The 18,678-nt window shown below is 37.4% G+C and overlaps 1 protein-coding gene across 1 annotated transcript in view; it reads right to left on the reverse strand.

Annotated features, from left to right (window-relative positions):
• The window catches only part of RAC1 (ras-related C3 botulinum toxin substrate 1 (rho family, small GTP binding protein Rac1)), a 41,910-nt gene extending 23,378 nt beyond the window's left edge, over positions 1 to 18,532 (reverse strand). Inside the window, exons 1-3 of the mRNA XM_010003322.1 lie at positions 18,484 to 18,532; positions 18,177 to 18,279; positions 47 to 251 (exon numbers count right to left, since the gene is read on the reverse strand). Of these exons, the coding sequence (XP_010001624.1) occupies positions 47 to 251; positions 18,177 to 18,279; positions 18,484 to 18,532 (357 nt within the window). The remainder of the gene's footprint in view (positions 1 to 46; positions 252 to 18,176; positions 18,280 to 18,483) is intronic.
• Positions 18,533 to 18,678: the final 146 nt, after the last annotated feature.

Raw genomic sequence — 18,678 nt, forward strand, 5'->3', positions numbered from 1 at the left:
CCCCGCGCCTCGGTGCCCGCCGGTCGGGTCCCCGCACGTCGGTTACCCGCGCCTCGGTACCCGCACCCCGGTGCCCGCTGGCTCTGGCGCGGGCAGCAAACGCCGCGTCCGCAGCCCCAGCCCGTGTCACCGCGCCGTCCCGGGCTCCGCGGGTAAATAGGTGCGTGTCGGTAGTGACTCCTGACACCGCTAAGGAGCTAACGGGGTCATTTCCTCCGTCAGTTTGTTGCTTTCTGTTCGGCCAAGAACAACTGCGGGGGGACAAAAGAGGCAGTTTCAAATAACAGTGTCAGTGCATGACCATGGCAGTTCAAATTTAATTTGTGCCTCTCCTGCCTTGAGCTCAAAAGGTGGGACTCCCTGAAACAGCTCTGACCTAAAGATGTTGGGAGCTCTTACTCCTTGCAGGCTTGACGTTTATTTGGTTTTGTGATGAAATCAAAGCTTTACTTTTAGCTTATCTGGCAACAGAAGCAGGCTGTGGGCTGTCACAAACATCAGCACTGGCCAAAGATTGGACACTGTCTTTCTCCCCATAAACGTAGCTGTAATAAACACGGCTTTCTCCCCATAAACATGGCATGTCCAGCTAGTGGCCAAGTGCTGAAAGGCAAGTCTGGTTGCAGTCTGTGACTTGTAGGTTAAAATGGGAAGAGGTCAAAATGTGGCATCTCATTTTTATTTTTGGGCCTTGCCCTACAGTTCTGAACCCTGAAATCGAACCACAGTGCCAGGAACTGTACACAAAGCTTAGTAACCTCGGTGGCTAAGAATGTCCTGCCTTTGCTTGTTATCTGTGGTGGTATGTAATAGTTCTCTGTAACAACATCAGCTTGTCATTTGACTATAATATAACCAATACCCTCTAATTGGTGCAGCCAGTCTGACCAGTTCCCTTTGGGAAGCTGTGCATAGGAGATTTCCAGTGCTGTGTGTCTGATTTCAGTGTGCACTTCTGTTTACAGGAAGATTACTTGAATATTTACCTTTAAAGTTAAGCCTCTAATCAGTTCCAGTCTACGTTTCTGTTGGCTAAGGAAAGTTGTCCTGTTACACAGCAAATCTCTCCAGCTGCTCGTTTGCAGGCTCACTTTGATGCTGGTTACCAAAAGAGAGTTTGTAGCAGATTACACTGAAACTAGAGAAGAAAGTTTATATTTGGGTGTACTGCCTACCCCTGTGGATGTGCTCAAGCACCCTGCAGGGAGGCTTGCCTGTCTGGACTACTGTTACTTTCTGCAGTTGGGTTTTCCTTTTTCTTTATGTTAAAGATTTTATTGGTTTTGCCTCTATATACTGGGCACCAAGAAACTGGGATATCAGCATAATAACTTCCTGTATTCTTCTCTTTAGGTCCACATTGAGATCCACTGATTTGTGACGTGGTGCTTGTGTTGTGTGCTGCAACTAGAGTCAATTGTATTCTTCTTCAAATTAAACCTGTTATGAAACAGCAAAGCTATGCTTGTCTTCTCTAGAACTATGAAGAAAGAAGATTTAAACCAGAACAGTGTGTGTGACAGTGGCCCAGGTCATCACAAGGCAGCAGCTCACCTGACACACATACATTCCACGTTAAACAATTCTCAAAATCATAGTAGCAGTTTACAAAAAGAATTACTTTATTTTAGCACCAAGAGTTGCTCTCTCTTTACTATTATACCTCTGCATTCTCTTGGCAAGGAAATGCCTCCAAGTTTGAGTGAATCAGCAGAGGGAAACTCAAGTGCAGCTACTCCTTGGAAGGATTCATTTCATCTGTATTCTTCTTCTGGGAAAGACTGTCTTCATAGGGTTTCTTACTGCATTAATAGCACTTCAGTAATGGGCTGGCTGGAGGAAGCTTGTAGGTTTGCTGGAGACTTTAGCTCATGCTGCCCAGGAGACAACTTTGTATGCTTTGCACACTTGTGGCTGGGAAATTTCTGGTATAAACAAAACCTGCAGTTTCTGGAATTGGAAATGAGCATCAGCAAAGAAAATGAATCGCAGCCTGCATCTCTTGAAGAACTGGAGCCTGGTGAACTTCCTGATCTCCATTTTATTCCAGTTCTCTCACTGTATGAGTGCGGTGTAGGACTCTTAAACAACCAGAAACCATGGTTTTCTCTTTGTTACTTAAACCTTGTATCTTCAGAGCAAACACTTGGATACAAGAAAATGTTTTCAAATATAGAATATGTGACTAATAATGTTCACATGATACAGCTGGCAATTTCTGTGCTGGCTTTTGCACTAGCAGGCCTCTGGTATGCAGCAGTGAAGGGAAAAGAGTACTAAGGTTTTAATGATTGCTGGTTTTAACATTAGTAGAAACTTAATTGATTACATAGCAGAGAGAAGGTTACAGTACAGGTTTTAATGAGAAGGAGACAACTGAAGTAAAAATTATACTTTGTAATTGCTACCAAAACTGGCTGTTGGAATAATAGGGACTTTTTTTTTTTTTAAGTAATATGTACATCTGAGTGGAAAGAACTGCTTAATTTCAAAGCTCTCTGGGACTTCTGCAGGTCTGCCATTAACACTAGACTAGAACCCAGTTTGATTATTTAGCACAGATCCCTTGTTTTCTGTAGGGTTTGTCTTAGCTGAGTGTTCTGGCTACTATTTACAATCATTTCCAATCAAACTGTTTCTTGTGGAATTGAATTCCTGCCCTGGATCCAACAGTAATTAATGTTTTCAGGCTTAAAACACTTTGAACTGGAAAGGTGTTGGGAGGGTGGTCTTCAATACAGAATAATTCTCAGCACTGTTCATTTTCAAGGGTGGTGCTACTCTAATTTAAACAATATTGTGTGAGCTCCATTGTGCAACAACAGACACTATAAAAAATTTTCTAAAATAATATTTTCTTTCCTAGAAAAAGTGATTGTTATCAGTGAAGCACAGTAATAGTTTCTGGGCCTGTTGACTTTGGCTTTGGGACAGGCTTCTGACAACAGGATTTGGCAAAGAATGGAGCAAGCATGTTGGAATCAATAGAGCTGCTTGTGAATTTGCAGGAATATGCTCCCATGGGCACTTAGATGGAGAAACTCATTGTGCAGTAGGTCAAAGTTTGAACTCTTGTGTCTAAAATTCTCAGTGACAGAGTTGGTGTAGGTGGGCTTCACATGTTCTGTGGGCTTACCTAAAGAGGGAGGTATTGATATGATGAGTTAGGATGTGTTGTCAGCTCACTTTTCTGAGTTAAAAATGAGGATTTAATGCAGAGTAAAGTCATGCCAGCGACTCACACACCAAGCATCCTTTCTTCATAGCTAGCTTACTTCATTTTGGAAACAGAGTGAGTGATGTTGCATTTAGTTTGACCTGAATTCACTTAGAAAACCAGTAGAGTTTCTAATGTGTTTATTTGGGTGTTAGCACACTTGTGCAGAGAAGTCTTTGATTATGAAGATGAAATGTCAATTATCAGTGTTAAGGGGAGAAATGTTGGAATTTTTTGAGCGCTGAAAATAAGATACACTACTTTTAATGTTAAATGATGTGGTTTTTATTATCCCCATTGGTTGGCTATTTCTTCTGTATGTTAGAAGAGATAAAAACCCATTTGATTTAGAAAATAACTTTCCTGGTGTGTACTTTTATTAATTACCACATGATTACCTGTCATAAAATTACCAAAAGTCTAAAAGTAATAACGGATTACTTTCCTTCACACTATTCAATCCCATCTCCACTGCTGCAATTCAGCACCCTTGCAGTGTTTTTTTTATTAACACGAGTGTTTGTGGATCAAGGTTGCTGAAGCCACATGGATCTGAAACACCAAAGCATCAGAAACAAAGATTTGAGTTACAGTGTTAAGCTGTTGTCTGCATCCAGCTTGACTCAAAAATACCACTTGGCAGAACTGAGAGTAAAGGAATGAAGACAGGGAGGAGTTGGAGCCTGTTTAAGCTGGCTTGATTGCTAAAGAAAATATTGTACAACTGTATTTTAATCTCTATAGTAGCTACATAGGTAAAGAAATACTCTTTTCCTGTGGGGTGAGCTTTTTGTTTTTAAAGCTGCACATAAACACAATCTTGAATCCAAAACTGGATACTTGAACTTCCTATAGAAAGAATTGGTTGGCAGGTTTTACTTGCAATTGTTACTTGAGAGCTTCTTGTCTGTTGTTTGGCCTGGAAGAGCCTCTACTCTGCTGGACATCATTTGGGAACCACATATTTAGAGAATAATAATTATATACAAGAAAAAAAGGGTGTGGAAGGGAATAAAACATCAGAGAAACCACCAGTAAATTAGAATTTAAAATTGAGAACAGTGGGGTGCCAAGGGCTGTCTTTTTATTGATGATAAGCCTATGCAGGAATGATCTTGGAATGATCACAGTCTAGCTAAAGCAATCCTGTTTTAAGCAAAATCAGGCCTTTAATCACTTATTATAGGATCACTTCAAATACTTATGCAATAGAGCTAAGGGAAATTTATATATATATTGTGTGTATTATATGTATATTGAACATAAGATTTAAAGAGTATGTCTTAAGGGAGTGGATTTAATCCATTCTAAGACAGTTTGCCTTGGATTTTCTTGCTTAAAACCTAAAAGGTAACTTTCTAACTTGAACATTCCTTCTGAAATTAAAATAAAGGGTAGTTTGGAATGTTAAAATCTCATGTAATATACTGCACTTTAAGCTTGGGGAGGCCATCAGTGGAAAGTGCTGTTCTTGCACTAACAGAACAGTTTGGCTGGTGGCAACAACACTCAGATGGCCTTTACTGTCTGCAGAAGAGAGAACCAGAGGGATGGCAATCCTCTGAAGCTGTATAGAAACCAAACACTATGTGGTTTAGGCCACTGTTCTCTTCCTACAAATGTTTTCATATTAACTCATTTCAAAAGATGGAAGGTGTCTCAGCTAAGAGCCATTGTGTATAGTTTCATGGCTTCAGTAAGTGAGATGTGGAAACTGCTTTTCTGAGGAAATGTGCCATTAGGGCTGAGATTAATTACTATTAGTATATAGTACAGAAGAATAACATTTTTAGTAGAGGTAAGGGATCTTTGTAGTGAAACAGGAGTTGTCTTCTTATTTCCAGTTCCTCTTTCCTCTTGCTGTTCTCTTTATGTTGTAAAGAGGTATTTCTAAGTAAAATGTCAGGGTTCTACTAAACAACTCGTGCTTTCTAAAATTTCATTGATCAGTGTCCAGATCCTTCCTCCACTATATAGCAAAGAGTTCTATTTCTGCCATAAGAGAACAAATTAAGACAATATTCAATATGTAGAGAATTGCCTAGTAGTTTCCCATAAATATACATGTGAGTGGAAATTTACTATATGGTATACTGCTTTGAAAAAGAAAACATATATTCAAATTCGTGCACACAGAGCTCAGCATGTAGTTAAAAAGTGTTTTATCACAGTATGATGTGGAAATGTTTATGCAAATGCTTAATTACTTTCAGACATTACAAAGCAAAATGCAGTAGAGTTGGTGGTGTACTTCTCAGTGTGATATTATCTAGTGCAATCTTAGAAATTGTCTGTGTGCATCATCGTGCACCATGACAGTTTTATCTGTAGACATCTAACCTTTGGCTTTTTCAGTGTTGGGTTGGAGCTTTTTTCTTTGTTTGGGGTTTGGTGTTTTGTTCTTTGGATTTTTTTGGTGGTTTTGTTGTTTGGTTGGGTTTGTGTTTTTTTTTTAGGACTGTAAAGACTGCACTTTCTTAAAACTGCCAAAGTTTGCTTTCTCCTTTTCTTGTCCCTTGTCCCTCCTTACAGTCTATACACTTTACATTTTTGGAAGAAGCAAGCCTGTACATGCTCTCTGAATGTATCATCCCATTGTCAAGTTCTTCTGTTTGTTTTTATGGGCTGGTTTTACCAGTATTTTTCTTCTCTTCCTTCCCAATAATTTGTCAGCAAAAGCATAGGCTGATATTCTGTTCCATTTCAGAAACACTCCCCTGCAATTAATTATGCATAACAAATTGACAGAAATCATGTAGAGATGTAAGCATCTATAGTCTTTCACTAGGGTGTATGACAAGTGGTATCTCTGGCAGAGCAATAGATAATCAATATGACATGTTTCTGCTTTTCCCCTTCAAAACAGCTGCTTTGATTAAAATCTAATATTTAATTCAAATGTATAGTGCCTCTGCCAGCTGAGAATTGCACCTAGAATTTGGGGGTTATCAAATACATTGAGGTCAAAACTTCAGGAACAGTTACACTAGCTTCAAAATTCTTCAGGTTTTTAAGTCATTTTTAGGTTTGTGATGAATCCCCTTGATACCTGACTGAAAAGCTGATTAATCCTCAAGAAGGAAGAGCTGCATTTGATAAACTTTATTTTCAAATAAACAACTTGCTGCCTATGAAAGTACTGGTATTTATAATCAGCTCACATACTTAAATAGGAGGACAGGGATACCAGTCTCACTATGTTAAAAAAGAATAATATGGAAGTGCTAGAATGATGGTAGCTTTTGCCATCCTGCACTAAGTAAATCCTGTTGGTGTGTACTTTGAAATTAATCCTGCATTGCATTCCAAAATCCCAATTATCTTAAGTCTTTTCTGAATTGGTAACTATCTAATTGCTCTGAATCTTGTATTATTTCATTGTTAGTGATGAAATACACTTAAAAGATAACACATCTTGGAAAATGGCTTGAGGGTCATATTTTCCTTCTTTGTGTTAAAACCCAAACTTGTAGAAGTGTCAAGTGTTCCTTATTTTTCTGGTTGTAGTCAATTTTTCCTATTATCAGATACAAAAATACCCAGATGTAATTTAAGCTTTTGTTCTTAAAAGTAGCTAAATCTAATGCTTAGTGTCCAATTCATCACTTGGTGAGTGTTTCATGGACTTTTTTGAAAATGGGTTCTGCTGCCTGCTGGTGACTAACCCTAATTCTAAATCCTGACACTTAAAATACTTCAGTGAACTGTGATGTTACCCATGCAGAGCAGTTTTAATCTGTGGCCTCTGTCTTTGGCCCTAATTAATTTTTATTTTTTTTTATTGCAGTGTGGGAGATGGAGAAGGCTGGCACAAACCATTTTTGTTTGTTCCAGATAAAGATGTTTACAAGTTTATATTTTAGCATTTTATTGTAGGAGGAGTTTCAATAGGGGACTTGAAACTAGTTGTTCTAATAAGGTGAATACAGACTTTTGAGTAATATAGAGGCTATCTGAGCTTCCAGAAGCTGTTGTGATGCTGCTCGCTTACACCACAGGAGGGAGTTAAACATCAGTCTTTTAAGTATTTTCAGTTATGGCATCTTTTTTCTTAGTACAGTGCATTTCAGTTTATAGATATGCTGACTTTGACTTGTCTTGCAGATTGTCACTGCAAATGTTAATGTATAAGATCAATACACAGCAGTAACATGTTGTAACTGTTTACAATTGAACTCTGAATGCCAATTGATGAGTTTTATCAAGCTATTTAAAAACAAATAAAAATGTTTTTAAAAATTATATTGTGTCTGTCCTTAACAAAAGAGCTAGTTTTGGTGCTTCTCATTTGGATTTTTCACTGTATAAATTGTACAGATGTATTTAAAGGGATCATGTTTCTAGCAGTACTCTTTGATCTTAAGGTTGCTCGATGCCAGAAGGGATACATTTTAAGGAAGTGTGTTACTGTTATTTGCTGCAGTTATGACAAACTTGAAGACTGATACCTTGAGTACCAAATTAACATGTACTATTTTTCTTAATGATGAATGCTTGAGAGCATCTTTTTTGCCTCAAAACATGCACTTAACAGAAAAAAAAGAAAGGAAGGGTAAAGGAAAATTATGTAGTAATCTAATGAGGGCTGTGAAGTTTCAGCAGGTGGTTAAACATCCACAGTTGAGAAAGTACCATCGATGTTCTCTGCACTTGAGTGTTGATGCCTTATTGCTTCTGGAATGTGCATGGTACCTACTGAAGTAATGGTCTGTAACCTCTTGGGCTGCCCACCATGTTCCATCCACTCCACTGTGACAGTGGTGTGATCTAGCCTTAATTAATAATGTCATCACTTTCAGATGGTTCATTGGCAGCTATATATGTTTACATAAAGGAGCATGATCTGTGCAGTACATGGGGAACTTCAAGGAACTCAGAATAATTTTGCAAATAAACTTGGCCATAGACATGCTAACACATACATCCAAGTATCTTCCTATTAGATTTTGGCACTATTTCAGGTATTACCCATTGTTAAATTATTCCCAAGTGTAACAGACCAAAACTAACACAGAAGTTAAATGCTCACTTTTTGCTCATTGAACAAAAAGCCAGCACCAAAGAGAGGCAGGATGTTTTTGATGCTCTTTATTTTGAGCTAGTGGCTGAAAGCTAGAAGTTGCTCACAAATAACCCTTCTGAGCTCAGTAATCTAGTCCTGTGTTGTATAATAAAAAAAACCTACAGCAGAGATCCCTCAATCCCCTTTCAGATCTTAGCCTTGGACTCCAGATATTACACACAATACAAGAATGTATGACCTTCTAGAATAGTTAAATTTCCAATTTCTGGTCTTTGATCCCCCCTTCACTATAAAAGCATTGAGGATTTAAAAACACACACAAAACAAACAAGTATTTTAATGATACTGTATAGCACCTTTCTAAGGGCTTACTTCTGCACCTTCAGGTGTCTGTCATGTCAGGCTTCTTTGAATGGAGAAAGTAAGCAAGGTTTGGGTTTGGTTTCTTTGGGGTTTTTTTTTGCATTTCATAAAGTCAGTAAGAAATTAAATAGGATTTATCTACTTAAGTAACTTAGAGTTGTCTTATTAGGACAAATGACTTCTTCAATCTTGTAATCCAATCACACAAGATCAGCATTGATGTCTAGCCTCAATGACTTCATCACAGCTCCGTAAGCATGAGGATCTCCCTGGGTGAACCAAACTACAAGGTCTGGACTCATGTGTTTTATGGGAATATCATTAAATTTAGGCCAGATTAAAGTCCAGGGCTACTGACAGTAGAGTCAATGTGAATCTTCCCAGCAATTCAAACTGAGACTATACCATGTTTCTGAAGTATTCTGAAATTCACTGCATACTTTCCAAACATTGTACTCCTTGTAGAAAATAAATCTTAACATACAAGTATTATTTTGAAACAAAAAGTCAGCATTTACCAGTTGGGAACTATTTTAAAAAATGCAGTGTCCAAAATCACACCATACTGAATGGTCTTCTAAAACAGAGAAAACTTCTAAGAATTCCAATTTATAAAATGGCATCACTCGCTACTTTATTTGAATTGTTAAACTCGTAACAGCTTTTGCTAAGAATTTTAACATAGCTTTTGCCACTATTGCATTTTAATTTTAGATATTCTCACATGAACTGCACATGGTCATTGTTAACAAGGTTATTACAGCTTTTAATGCAAAGTAAGAATAACTTTTTGTTTTGGTTTGGTGTTGTTTTTTTCCCCCTGGAGTATTACATTTTAGTGTTATTGTTTCTCAGTTACACACTGTTCATCTCTGAGATGCTGGCTCTTGTATTACTTTCTTTAAATTCAGCTCCTTGATATTGGTGCTGCAGTCAAATAAACAGATGTTGGACATCTTTATCTACTACTAATGATCAAGAAAATACATTGGACTATCTTCTCAAAATGGTGAATTAATCAAGTCACAACAATTTACACTAATTAGAAAGTCCTTACAAGAAATTAGGCTATCGGAAGAAAGAGGTATGGAAAAAATATTTTCAGAGCTCTTTTTCATGCCTCTGTTCAAAACTGGACAGAAACCAATGTAGTATATAATGTATACTATGAACAGCTTTGTAGGAGCCTGCAGAGAGTCTTTTGCTCAAGATATTGCCAGCATACCTCTAGATCTAGAGGTAAAAGACCATTTGTTCTGCATAGAATACAAAACTGTGGTTTTCTGACTGGATGTATATATAATAATATATAAATTATTTACATATAAACACAGACATGCATTAATACCTTTGTTTGTTTAGCTCAATAATAACTTTCTTCATGCTTTCCATAAATGATAAGGAAGTCCAGTAGCAAAGAATATAAACATCCCTGAGTTCTACGAACATGCTAAAATTACACCTCTCTTTTTTTCTTTTGGGATTAATATGGGTCTTCAAAATCCCACGGTGCTAAAGATGCTGCTTTACTCATTCCTATTGCCTGTGGTCAGCATTCTGGAATAACATCTTTAAATGATTAGCCGTTCAGGTTTCTGAGAAGACTGCTTTATCTGCATTTATCTGTCACTACTTGCAGTTTCACAAGCTTATAAAAACAGTATTATCTCCTTTCTAATAGTTTTAAAACAGCTTTTCATTATTTTAGCTGCAGAATATGAAGAGGAACTTACCTCTTTTTAACTCTTATCTGCATATCTCAGCTTCACTAAGTCAGAATTAAATAGAACATTTATAGAAAGGAGAGCTTTGTATAAATTATAAGGCAAGTCCAGAGGATTTCAGGAAAAAGCAGCAGCTACAACTACCAGGCTACTGTTCTTCATAAAGAGTAAATCTGGAAATTCCACAGAATTTCCATAGCAATCAAGACATGGATGATTCAAACATAAGAAATGCCTACTACTTGATGAAATTATGTAATCTGTGAAGGAGATAACTACTCTTGTCAACAAGTTAAAAAAGATTTCTCAGTGTGAGAAAATTAGACATTACTTAAGAATATAAATAGTACTCAGATAATAGCCCATTTACATTGCAAATGGAATTAAAATGTTGAAAAAAAACTGTTTATTTTAATTATAATAATCTGCCATCTTGTTTTTCAGGTTTGGAGTCTTCCAAACATGCTGAGCTCCAGAAAAGCCTTACAGATAAAGAGCAAGAGTGTGATTTTGTTTGTCATGAGAATTTAGCTGTGCTTATTATCCATCTTCTTCTGAAAAGGCTCTTTCTTCTAGCAGGAATACCAGGATGCAGGCCTTACCAGGCTAGAGAGGAGAAAACAACCTTGCAGAAAATAATTCATTTTTTCTCAGCTGGTACAATGCTGACCTAAATATCCTAGATTCTCATGCTTTTGAAGTGTTTGCAGTCAACAGCAGACTTCAAAAACATTTATGTGAAAAGTCTTTCAGGTATAAATGAACTGTTACTTCCTAAAGCTTTTGATTTCCCCCAATTCCCAACATATAACGAAATAAAGAAGTTACTATGTTAAAAAAATATCCTTTATCCAGTGTGAGAATGTTGAGCAGTACATATTTACTTGAGTCTCTTTGTGGATTAAAATTGTGCAGTAGCTTTTAAATCTGTGAATCATTTTTCCATATAACGTGTTTTAATAGTTCTGCTAATTTGATAAAGCAAATGTTTTGCTTTCAAAATGCATCTCCACCATCTTTGCTTAATTTTGGATATTTGGGATTTTCCTACATCCTGCTGAATGGCACACCTGATGCAGACATCCTCAGAAAGCCTACATCTGTACAACTGAGATTGCTGATGTCTGAAAATATAATGAAGCTTTTAAAGAGACACTTTTTTTAAAAAGAGAGAAACAAAACCCATTTAATTTAATTACTTTCTAGGACATTAGCTTTTCAAATGTGTCTACTGTATTTTGTACGCTTAATTTTTTTTATATATTACATTGCTTGTTTTATCTGAAGCATGGCAACTTGCCAGCCTTAGGTTTAGCGATAAATTCTGCTATACAAAGCAAGAGTTATTTCTGAGGCCACTTCCTTCTGCTGTTTTATCATCTTCCTGGTTTTGTCTGTTTTCAATAAATGCCTTTGTATTTTCACATCTTTTATATGCATGTATACACAAATCCTTTCCTCTATATTAAAAAAGATAGTTGCAATTTGGTAAGGATAAAAAAGACAAGACTGTTGACTTCAATTTCATTGCACTAATATACTATATAGATGCTTTTGCATTACACTATTAAAACATGTTCACATATTGATATGAAAAGTATTTCCTGAATTTGGGAGTGGGGTGAGGAAGCAGTGGTTAATGTTTCATAACAAGGTTTTAAAAGGGAAATAATCTCTGGGTACAGCTATATTTGAGTACTACAGAATGGCACATGGAGGCTGGGTTCTCACAGTGAAAATGTGTTATTTTAAAGCATCTCAAATTGAAGCACATTGAAATTTAAAATCCAGAAAGACATTATGGTGGAGACCAAACATCTCTCCTTCACCTGTCCCCAGAGGTTGAATATTTCTGCCTGAAGAGAAAAATCTAGAAAACTCATCAGTAAGAAGCTACAGATGTCCCTGCACACACAGTGGAACTCAAACCAGAAGGAAAGGAGAAGGGAATAACGGGTGGTCAGGGGAGAAGAATGAGATGAGAGGAACAAAGTTAAATCTGCAATGCAGCAAACTGGTGAAAAGTATTTGGACCTTAAAAGAAATGGAAACTGTCCCTGCTGCCACTGCCCATATTAGCAGTCTGTCATGAATTCCTCATTTCCACAAAAAACTGTTACTATGGATGTAAGCTGCAAATCATCATGTACTAATCTTTTTATGAAGCTGTTTTTGCTGTTGTTCTGTAGACCTATTGTTCTTTTACAGTTATATTAATAGACTAAAAATAACAAGGGCAGTTCTATCACATGTAAATTACAATTTTATATCTTAAGAATTATTTTATATGGTGCTGACTGAGGTCACAGAAATCCTTTTCTGACCACAGAGGTATAAGGTACCAAATTCATCCTTCATTTAACTCCACTGGGGTAAATGGAGTTACATAAGGAATTAATTTGACCCGTCTCCTCCATTTCCTTGCAAAAAATTCTTTGTTTTAGTGCATGCCAAGTTTTAAGTTTGTCCCTCCCCTAACATCCTCTTGTACTTGGAGGCAGTTTTTTCTTTTTTTGAAACTATACAGAGAAATACAGCAGGAAAAGACAATTAAAGTAAAAATCAGCTTTTAAAATTGAAAGTGCATTTTTATAGTAAGAAAATACCTTTTGTTTGTTGTTTTTTTTTAGTATAGAAATGTATGGGATTACTCTTATATCCAGGAGGATATGAAAATAATAAAACAGTATATACAGCCATGAGGGAAAGGATTTAAATGATGTTTTTTTGCCTCTGACCCCCGGGTGTTTCTTTACAACTACAGTAGTTGGGATAAATAGGGACCTTTCTTGGTTAGAGATGGTAAGAATTTAAAATATTACACATCACCTTCTAACAAGGAATCCCCTCCCCTCTGCACCTGGATTGAATAGGAGCTATGTATTAAAAAAATAACCCACAAGAGAAGCTGAAGGCATAGTTTCATCAGCATACAACTGCAATTTCATCATATAACAAATTTAGGTTTTGGGTGGCAACATGGCACAAAATTATTTTAATAAATTCAACCCAGCAGTACAAAGTTATTTGAAAAACAAAACCCTCACAAAGCAAGGAGTGGAGAGTTGTTTTACTCTTGATGATTTTACACTACAGTTGGCATGATCTGTCTTCCTGCCAGCAGTATAAAGCCAAGATAAAGTTTGGTCTAAACCCTTTAACTCATAACTGGCTAAACTTGACAGGAATGTGATTACCTGCTCTTATTTGATCTTGATCAATTTATTACCATTAGATGATCTACTAGTGCACAGACCAGACATTAACAAGCATGTAATCAGGCTATAGGCAGTCTGAAAAGGGTTGATCATGAGAGATCAGAAAGTGAAATTGATGGCACAGTCTGTGGTTCAGAGTAAGGTTAGAATTACTCAGGGCTATTTTCCTCACTGACAAAATAGCTATCCAGCAGTGTGCCTTCCTTCTTTCCACACCATCTGTGTGTCACAGTCTACCAATGCTGCAATGGTGCCAATGCAACTGTTTGTGGGAGCAGAGTGTCAACTTAATCAATGGAATAATTATGTTTAGAAATAATTATTTTAGACAGAACTTTTAAAATCTGGATCGAGTGATCTTACTTACAGCACAGCTCCAGAAATGGTTGCTTGAACAGCTGAGAGAGCACTAAAAGTGACAATTATTAGTTGCCAATTTCTGCTCCTGTCTAAATTTATGGTTCCACTTTTATTCAACCTAGATTTGTGCACTGTTGACTAGCCAGCAGCAAGATTTGAGCCAGCTCACATGGAGATATGCAATTGCATTTCAGACACTCAATGATAAATCAACAAGAGCACCTGGTCTAACCCTTCTAACACTGTATGTCATGAGGGACACCATCTTGTCTCTTGGCTGCCACATGTACCATGGGATGCCAGCCCTGCTACCCTGTGGAGCTGCTGGAGAACACTTCTGTGGGTGGGGAGGAGGAAGGAACTGTGGGGGCCTCTGCTGTTAGTAGCACTACTACAATCCATCTCTCAACTGCTGCCATAAGTGTGCAGCTAAAGCAGGGCTCATGTATGGTTTGCAACCCAGCTACAGCTCCCAGTATAGGATGGATGAGGAATTTCAAATTCCCAGGCCTTGGTGAGACTGCAGAGAGGTCTGCTATAACACATTTAACCATTCCAAGTGGGAGTTAGCCAGCTGAGGTGAATTCACAGACTGTGGCTATTCTCAAGAGTGGGAACAGCATCTGGCCTTTATCAGTGCACTCCCCTTTGGGGAATTACTTTACATCAAATGTTTTCATTTTCCTGATAGAAAAACCCTCTTAGGCTTCATGCAAAATTCCACTTGTGATCTGATTCAACCCATGTCCTTTGAATCCAGTTATTCTTTTTCTGTCATTTTAGGCACGGCTTTCATGCTAGAAAGCACCCCATTTATGTCTAGTGCTATGCATAATTAACACAGGCAGAATTGAGTTCTGATGTAAACTGTATTTCAAATCATAAGCATTACAGAGTTGGTGGGCCTCCACAACTTTTAATACATTTTGTTTTCCCCACTTGGACATTCTGGTGTTCTTTACTCAATGACTCACAGTAGTTCTATCAGTGTTACACAATGGAAACAAGCACTGACTTTCAAAACCAGTAGCATGTGATGCTAGGAGTAAATCAAGCTTATTTAGGAATCTTAAGGAAACCAACAACCTCAAAATATGCCAAGACTTGGAAATCGAAATAAACTGCAAATAAGATTCAGGATATGATTAAAAGTTCCTCTGAAGGAAAAACTCATGCAAAATTCTTAGAAAAGAGGCATATTTAACTTTGGGGTTTTTTTTATTATTTTAAGAGAACAAGCTTCCTATCCAAACAAAAAAAAGCACCATTCATAAAAGATGTTTGACTTGCTAAACTTCAGCTTTGATATTCCCCAAAGCAGGCCAAAATACTTTCAAGTAATATTTTTTTGAGTTAATGGAAGTTGCAAGCACTTTTGAAACCACTAAGACAACCAGCAAACAAGATTTTCAATAAATGTATTTTTCCAGCTGAGAAAAAGATCATATGTGTGACAGCATAAACATTTCAAGAAACAATACATGGGTAAAACCCATCTGCCAGACAGAGGAAGTCAAACAGTTTGCCCTAGGGGGTTAAGAATATCTTATTATTCAAGTACTGATAAAAAAAATAGAAAAAAACCATGGAGATGGACTAAGACCTTCCTGCCTGGAAACCATTAGGCAAATGCTTCTTATAAAATAAAAACATTGTTTGATGGTCTAGCTTTGAGACAAAAGTATTCTTTAATGCAATGGCTAAGTACTGATGACAGTGGTTCTGACTAAGATATTGCCTTAGGAAACGTAATGCTAATGCTTTTCTAAAAATCTGAGCATCTAAGTGAGCAAGTAGTAAACCCAACCAAATAATTTTAGTTTACATCTATATTCTTTAAGGCATATCTATATTCTTCAATACTGTATTGTTAAGAGTGTACAGAAGATTAACTGTTCTCCTTAAGGGTAACTGTAAAATCCTTCTTATCAAATCTAGTCACACAAGTCATAATAAGCCAGACTTGCAAGCTATGTCTGCATCTAGGATGATTCTTTCTTCCTTCCAACAGTAAAGTGCATTATTCCATATCCCTGTTCTGATACTGAAGTCTAGCCTGATGCACAATGGCAATTTTATTTCTTTCTATATTGCAAAAGTTCAGAATTATATTTCTTGTCTTTGAAAACAATGTTACTATCTACTTCTGAATTACTATCCATGTAATGAAGATCATCGTAGCTTTTGGTTAGAAATAAAAAGTTTATTATATCTGTCATCATAAAATGGAATTTTACATCACTGAAACATATTACCCAAAGAGGAAACTTACCACAGTAAGATTAAGCTTATTTCTTTCTACAAGTAACCTGAAGATGAATTATGAAGACTTTTTCAGAATTTCCATTAACTGAGAAAAAGCAGTACAGAAAAAAGGGAATCAATCGATTCTTGCTGAGGACAGGATGTGATGACCAACACGGCTTTCCTATTCCTGAATTCTTTGATTATTTAAAAAAAGGGGAAGGGGTAAAGAGTAATTTTCATTTTAATTTTCATTCACTGCTTCTTGGAATCTGGTTCAAATTGAAATGCATAAAAATGGTTCAATATTTAATGAGCCTTTTAGACCATAAAAGTATGATGTAATGGATTCAGTTGTCTTCACTGACTCTCTGTGTAAGGGCAAATGTCAGAACAGATGTGCTCCTGACCCCTTAAAATGAAAAATTATGTGATAAATTACTACTTAGTGAAAACTGAATCAAACCAGATACCAAATGATCCAAAGAGGGAAAAAAAGGACAAAGTATATTACCTGAAAATGCAGCAAATAACCACATTTATAATCAAGGAATCAACTTCAACAACAGCAGTTTTTGGAGAAATCACAATTTTCCTCTAAAAATAATTTCAACAGACCAGCTATTAGAGTATTATTTACATCAATGACAGACAAGGAAGTTCTTCCAACACAGAAGGTTAGACTTGGGGATATAAAACTGGCTAAACATACTTGTGGCAAAAATAGAGTTGACTACAGAAGGGACTGAAAGAAAGAAAAAAGATCAAGCAATCTGTAGAGGGTACTGAATGACAGATTTCAAAGTTACAACAGAGTAGGGTATCTATTTGATAATGCAAAACACTGATAATTTAACTGTTTGCTCAAGTTAACAATGAAGTTATAGTAAAGAACATTTTGCTTCTCTCACAAGTTTGGAATTGTCTGATTTCACCATGAAGTTTATATATAATTTCCCAAGTGATCACTTATTAACTAGGGCAGCCTTTTTTCACATCTTGCTTGCATCACAAAGTCATTTTTATCTTTATCTTATTATTAATTTGGCAAATTCTAAAACCTAATACTGCTTCCATGAACTCAACAAGAATTTTGCACTGAATTGGTGGGTGGGGGATCGTTCTCCATGGCTCACTGCTATTACCATTAGTGACTGGGCTAGATTTTATTTTGCACTAGAATTTTCTTTATAGCAAAAGTATATTAAGTTATACTGAAATACACAAAGGAAGGAACAAATTATAATAACAAACAAAAGCAACAAGAGAAATAAATATAAGTTGTAAAAGATATTAAACATGTAAAACAACACATATGCAATGGAAGCAAACAATACTGTGATCAATTATAAAATTAGAAGTTTTCTCACCAAATTCCACTTTAATGTAAATTAATAGTTTGCCCAATGTGCAAAAGTATTCAAAGTCCCCTTGTCAGCTCACCTGCATTCAAACTCACTTTAAAACATCCTGTAATTGCACTTTATGGCTAATGTAAATTAACAGTTTGCCCAATGTGCAAAAAGTATTCAAAGCCCCCTTGTCAGCTCACCTGCATTCAAACTTACTTTAAAACATCCTGTAATTGCACTTTATGGTCACACATTTCAAAGTAAATCTCTTACCAACGTGATGCTTCTATGAAATACAGAGGAGAATTTTAAAGGTTTGTGATGTTTATGATTTCTAGATGAGGCAAAATGCTCTACAACCAGAGCAGCTGTTGGAGTCAAAGGCAGCTCTCAGCAAAATGGGCTGTAACAACCACCTATTAGCAGCGGTGTCAAGACCTGAGTGCTCCCAGCACAGCTCCCCAAACAGTGCTCTGCCCCATGCCAGCCTACAAGAGGAAAATGAAAAACACGATATTTTCCTGTTGGCTGACCCTTTCCTCCCACAGCTTCCTATCTAAATACAATTTTGACAGCAAAGGTTGTTTTTTTTTTAAAAAAAAAGAGGTGGTGCCGGAGAAGGAAGGAAGGAAGGAAGGAAGGAAGAGTGGTCTGTGCCAGCACATTTCTGCTTACCTTCCCAGACCTGGGAGGCTGCTGATGTCCCGACTCCCGTGACACCTCACTGAAGATCTTATCTTTACCGAGGACTTCGGAAATCCCACAGATGCTCGGACTCCTAGGGCGTTAAAGAAAAAATCCCTTCCGTTACCAACACAGACAATGCACAGCTAGGCAACCCCCAGACCGCGCTCGGGGAACAGTCCCACTTACACCCTGCAGCCCGCCGGGCCAGACCCCGCAGCGAGGAGCAGCAACAACCGGCAGAAAACGCACAGAAACATCATATGCCTCGGGCTCCTTTTCGGAGACTTCAACGCACCTGGTCGCCTCTCACGATGTGGCTTCAAGCTCCGTCCTCTCCTTGTCATGTCCCGCTTTCCCCCTCCCTTTTAGAGCCCTCGGAAGGACTCGGCAGCTCTGCAGGCATTTTCTGGCAGCTGCAGACCCCGAGAGACAACCCCAGCCGACACGAAGCCCGGCGGACTCCAGGGCTCCCCTCCGCCTCTCCCGCCCT

This window comes from Chaetura pelagica, unplaced genomic scaffold, assembly GCF_000747805.2.
Source record: "Chaetura pelagica isolate M959 unplaced genomic scaffold, ChaPel_1.0 scaffold138, whole genome shotgun sequence".
Lineage (NCBI taxonomy): Eukaryota > Metazoa > Chordata > Aves > Apodiformes > Apodidae > Chaetura > Chaetura pelagica.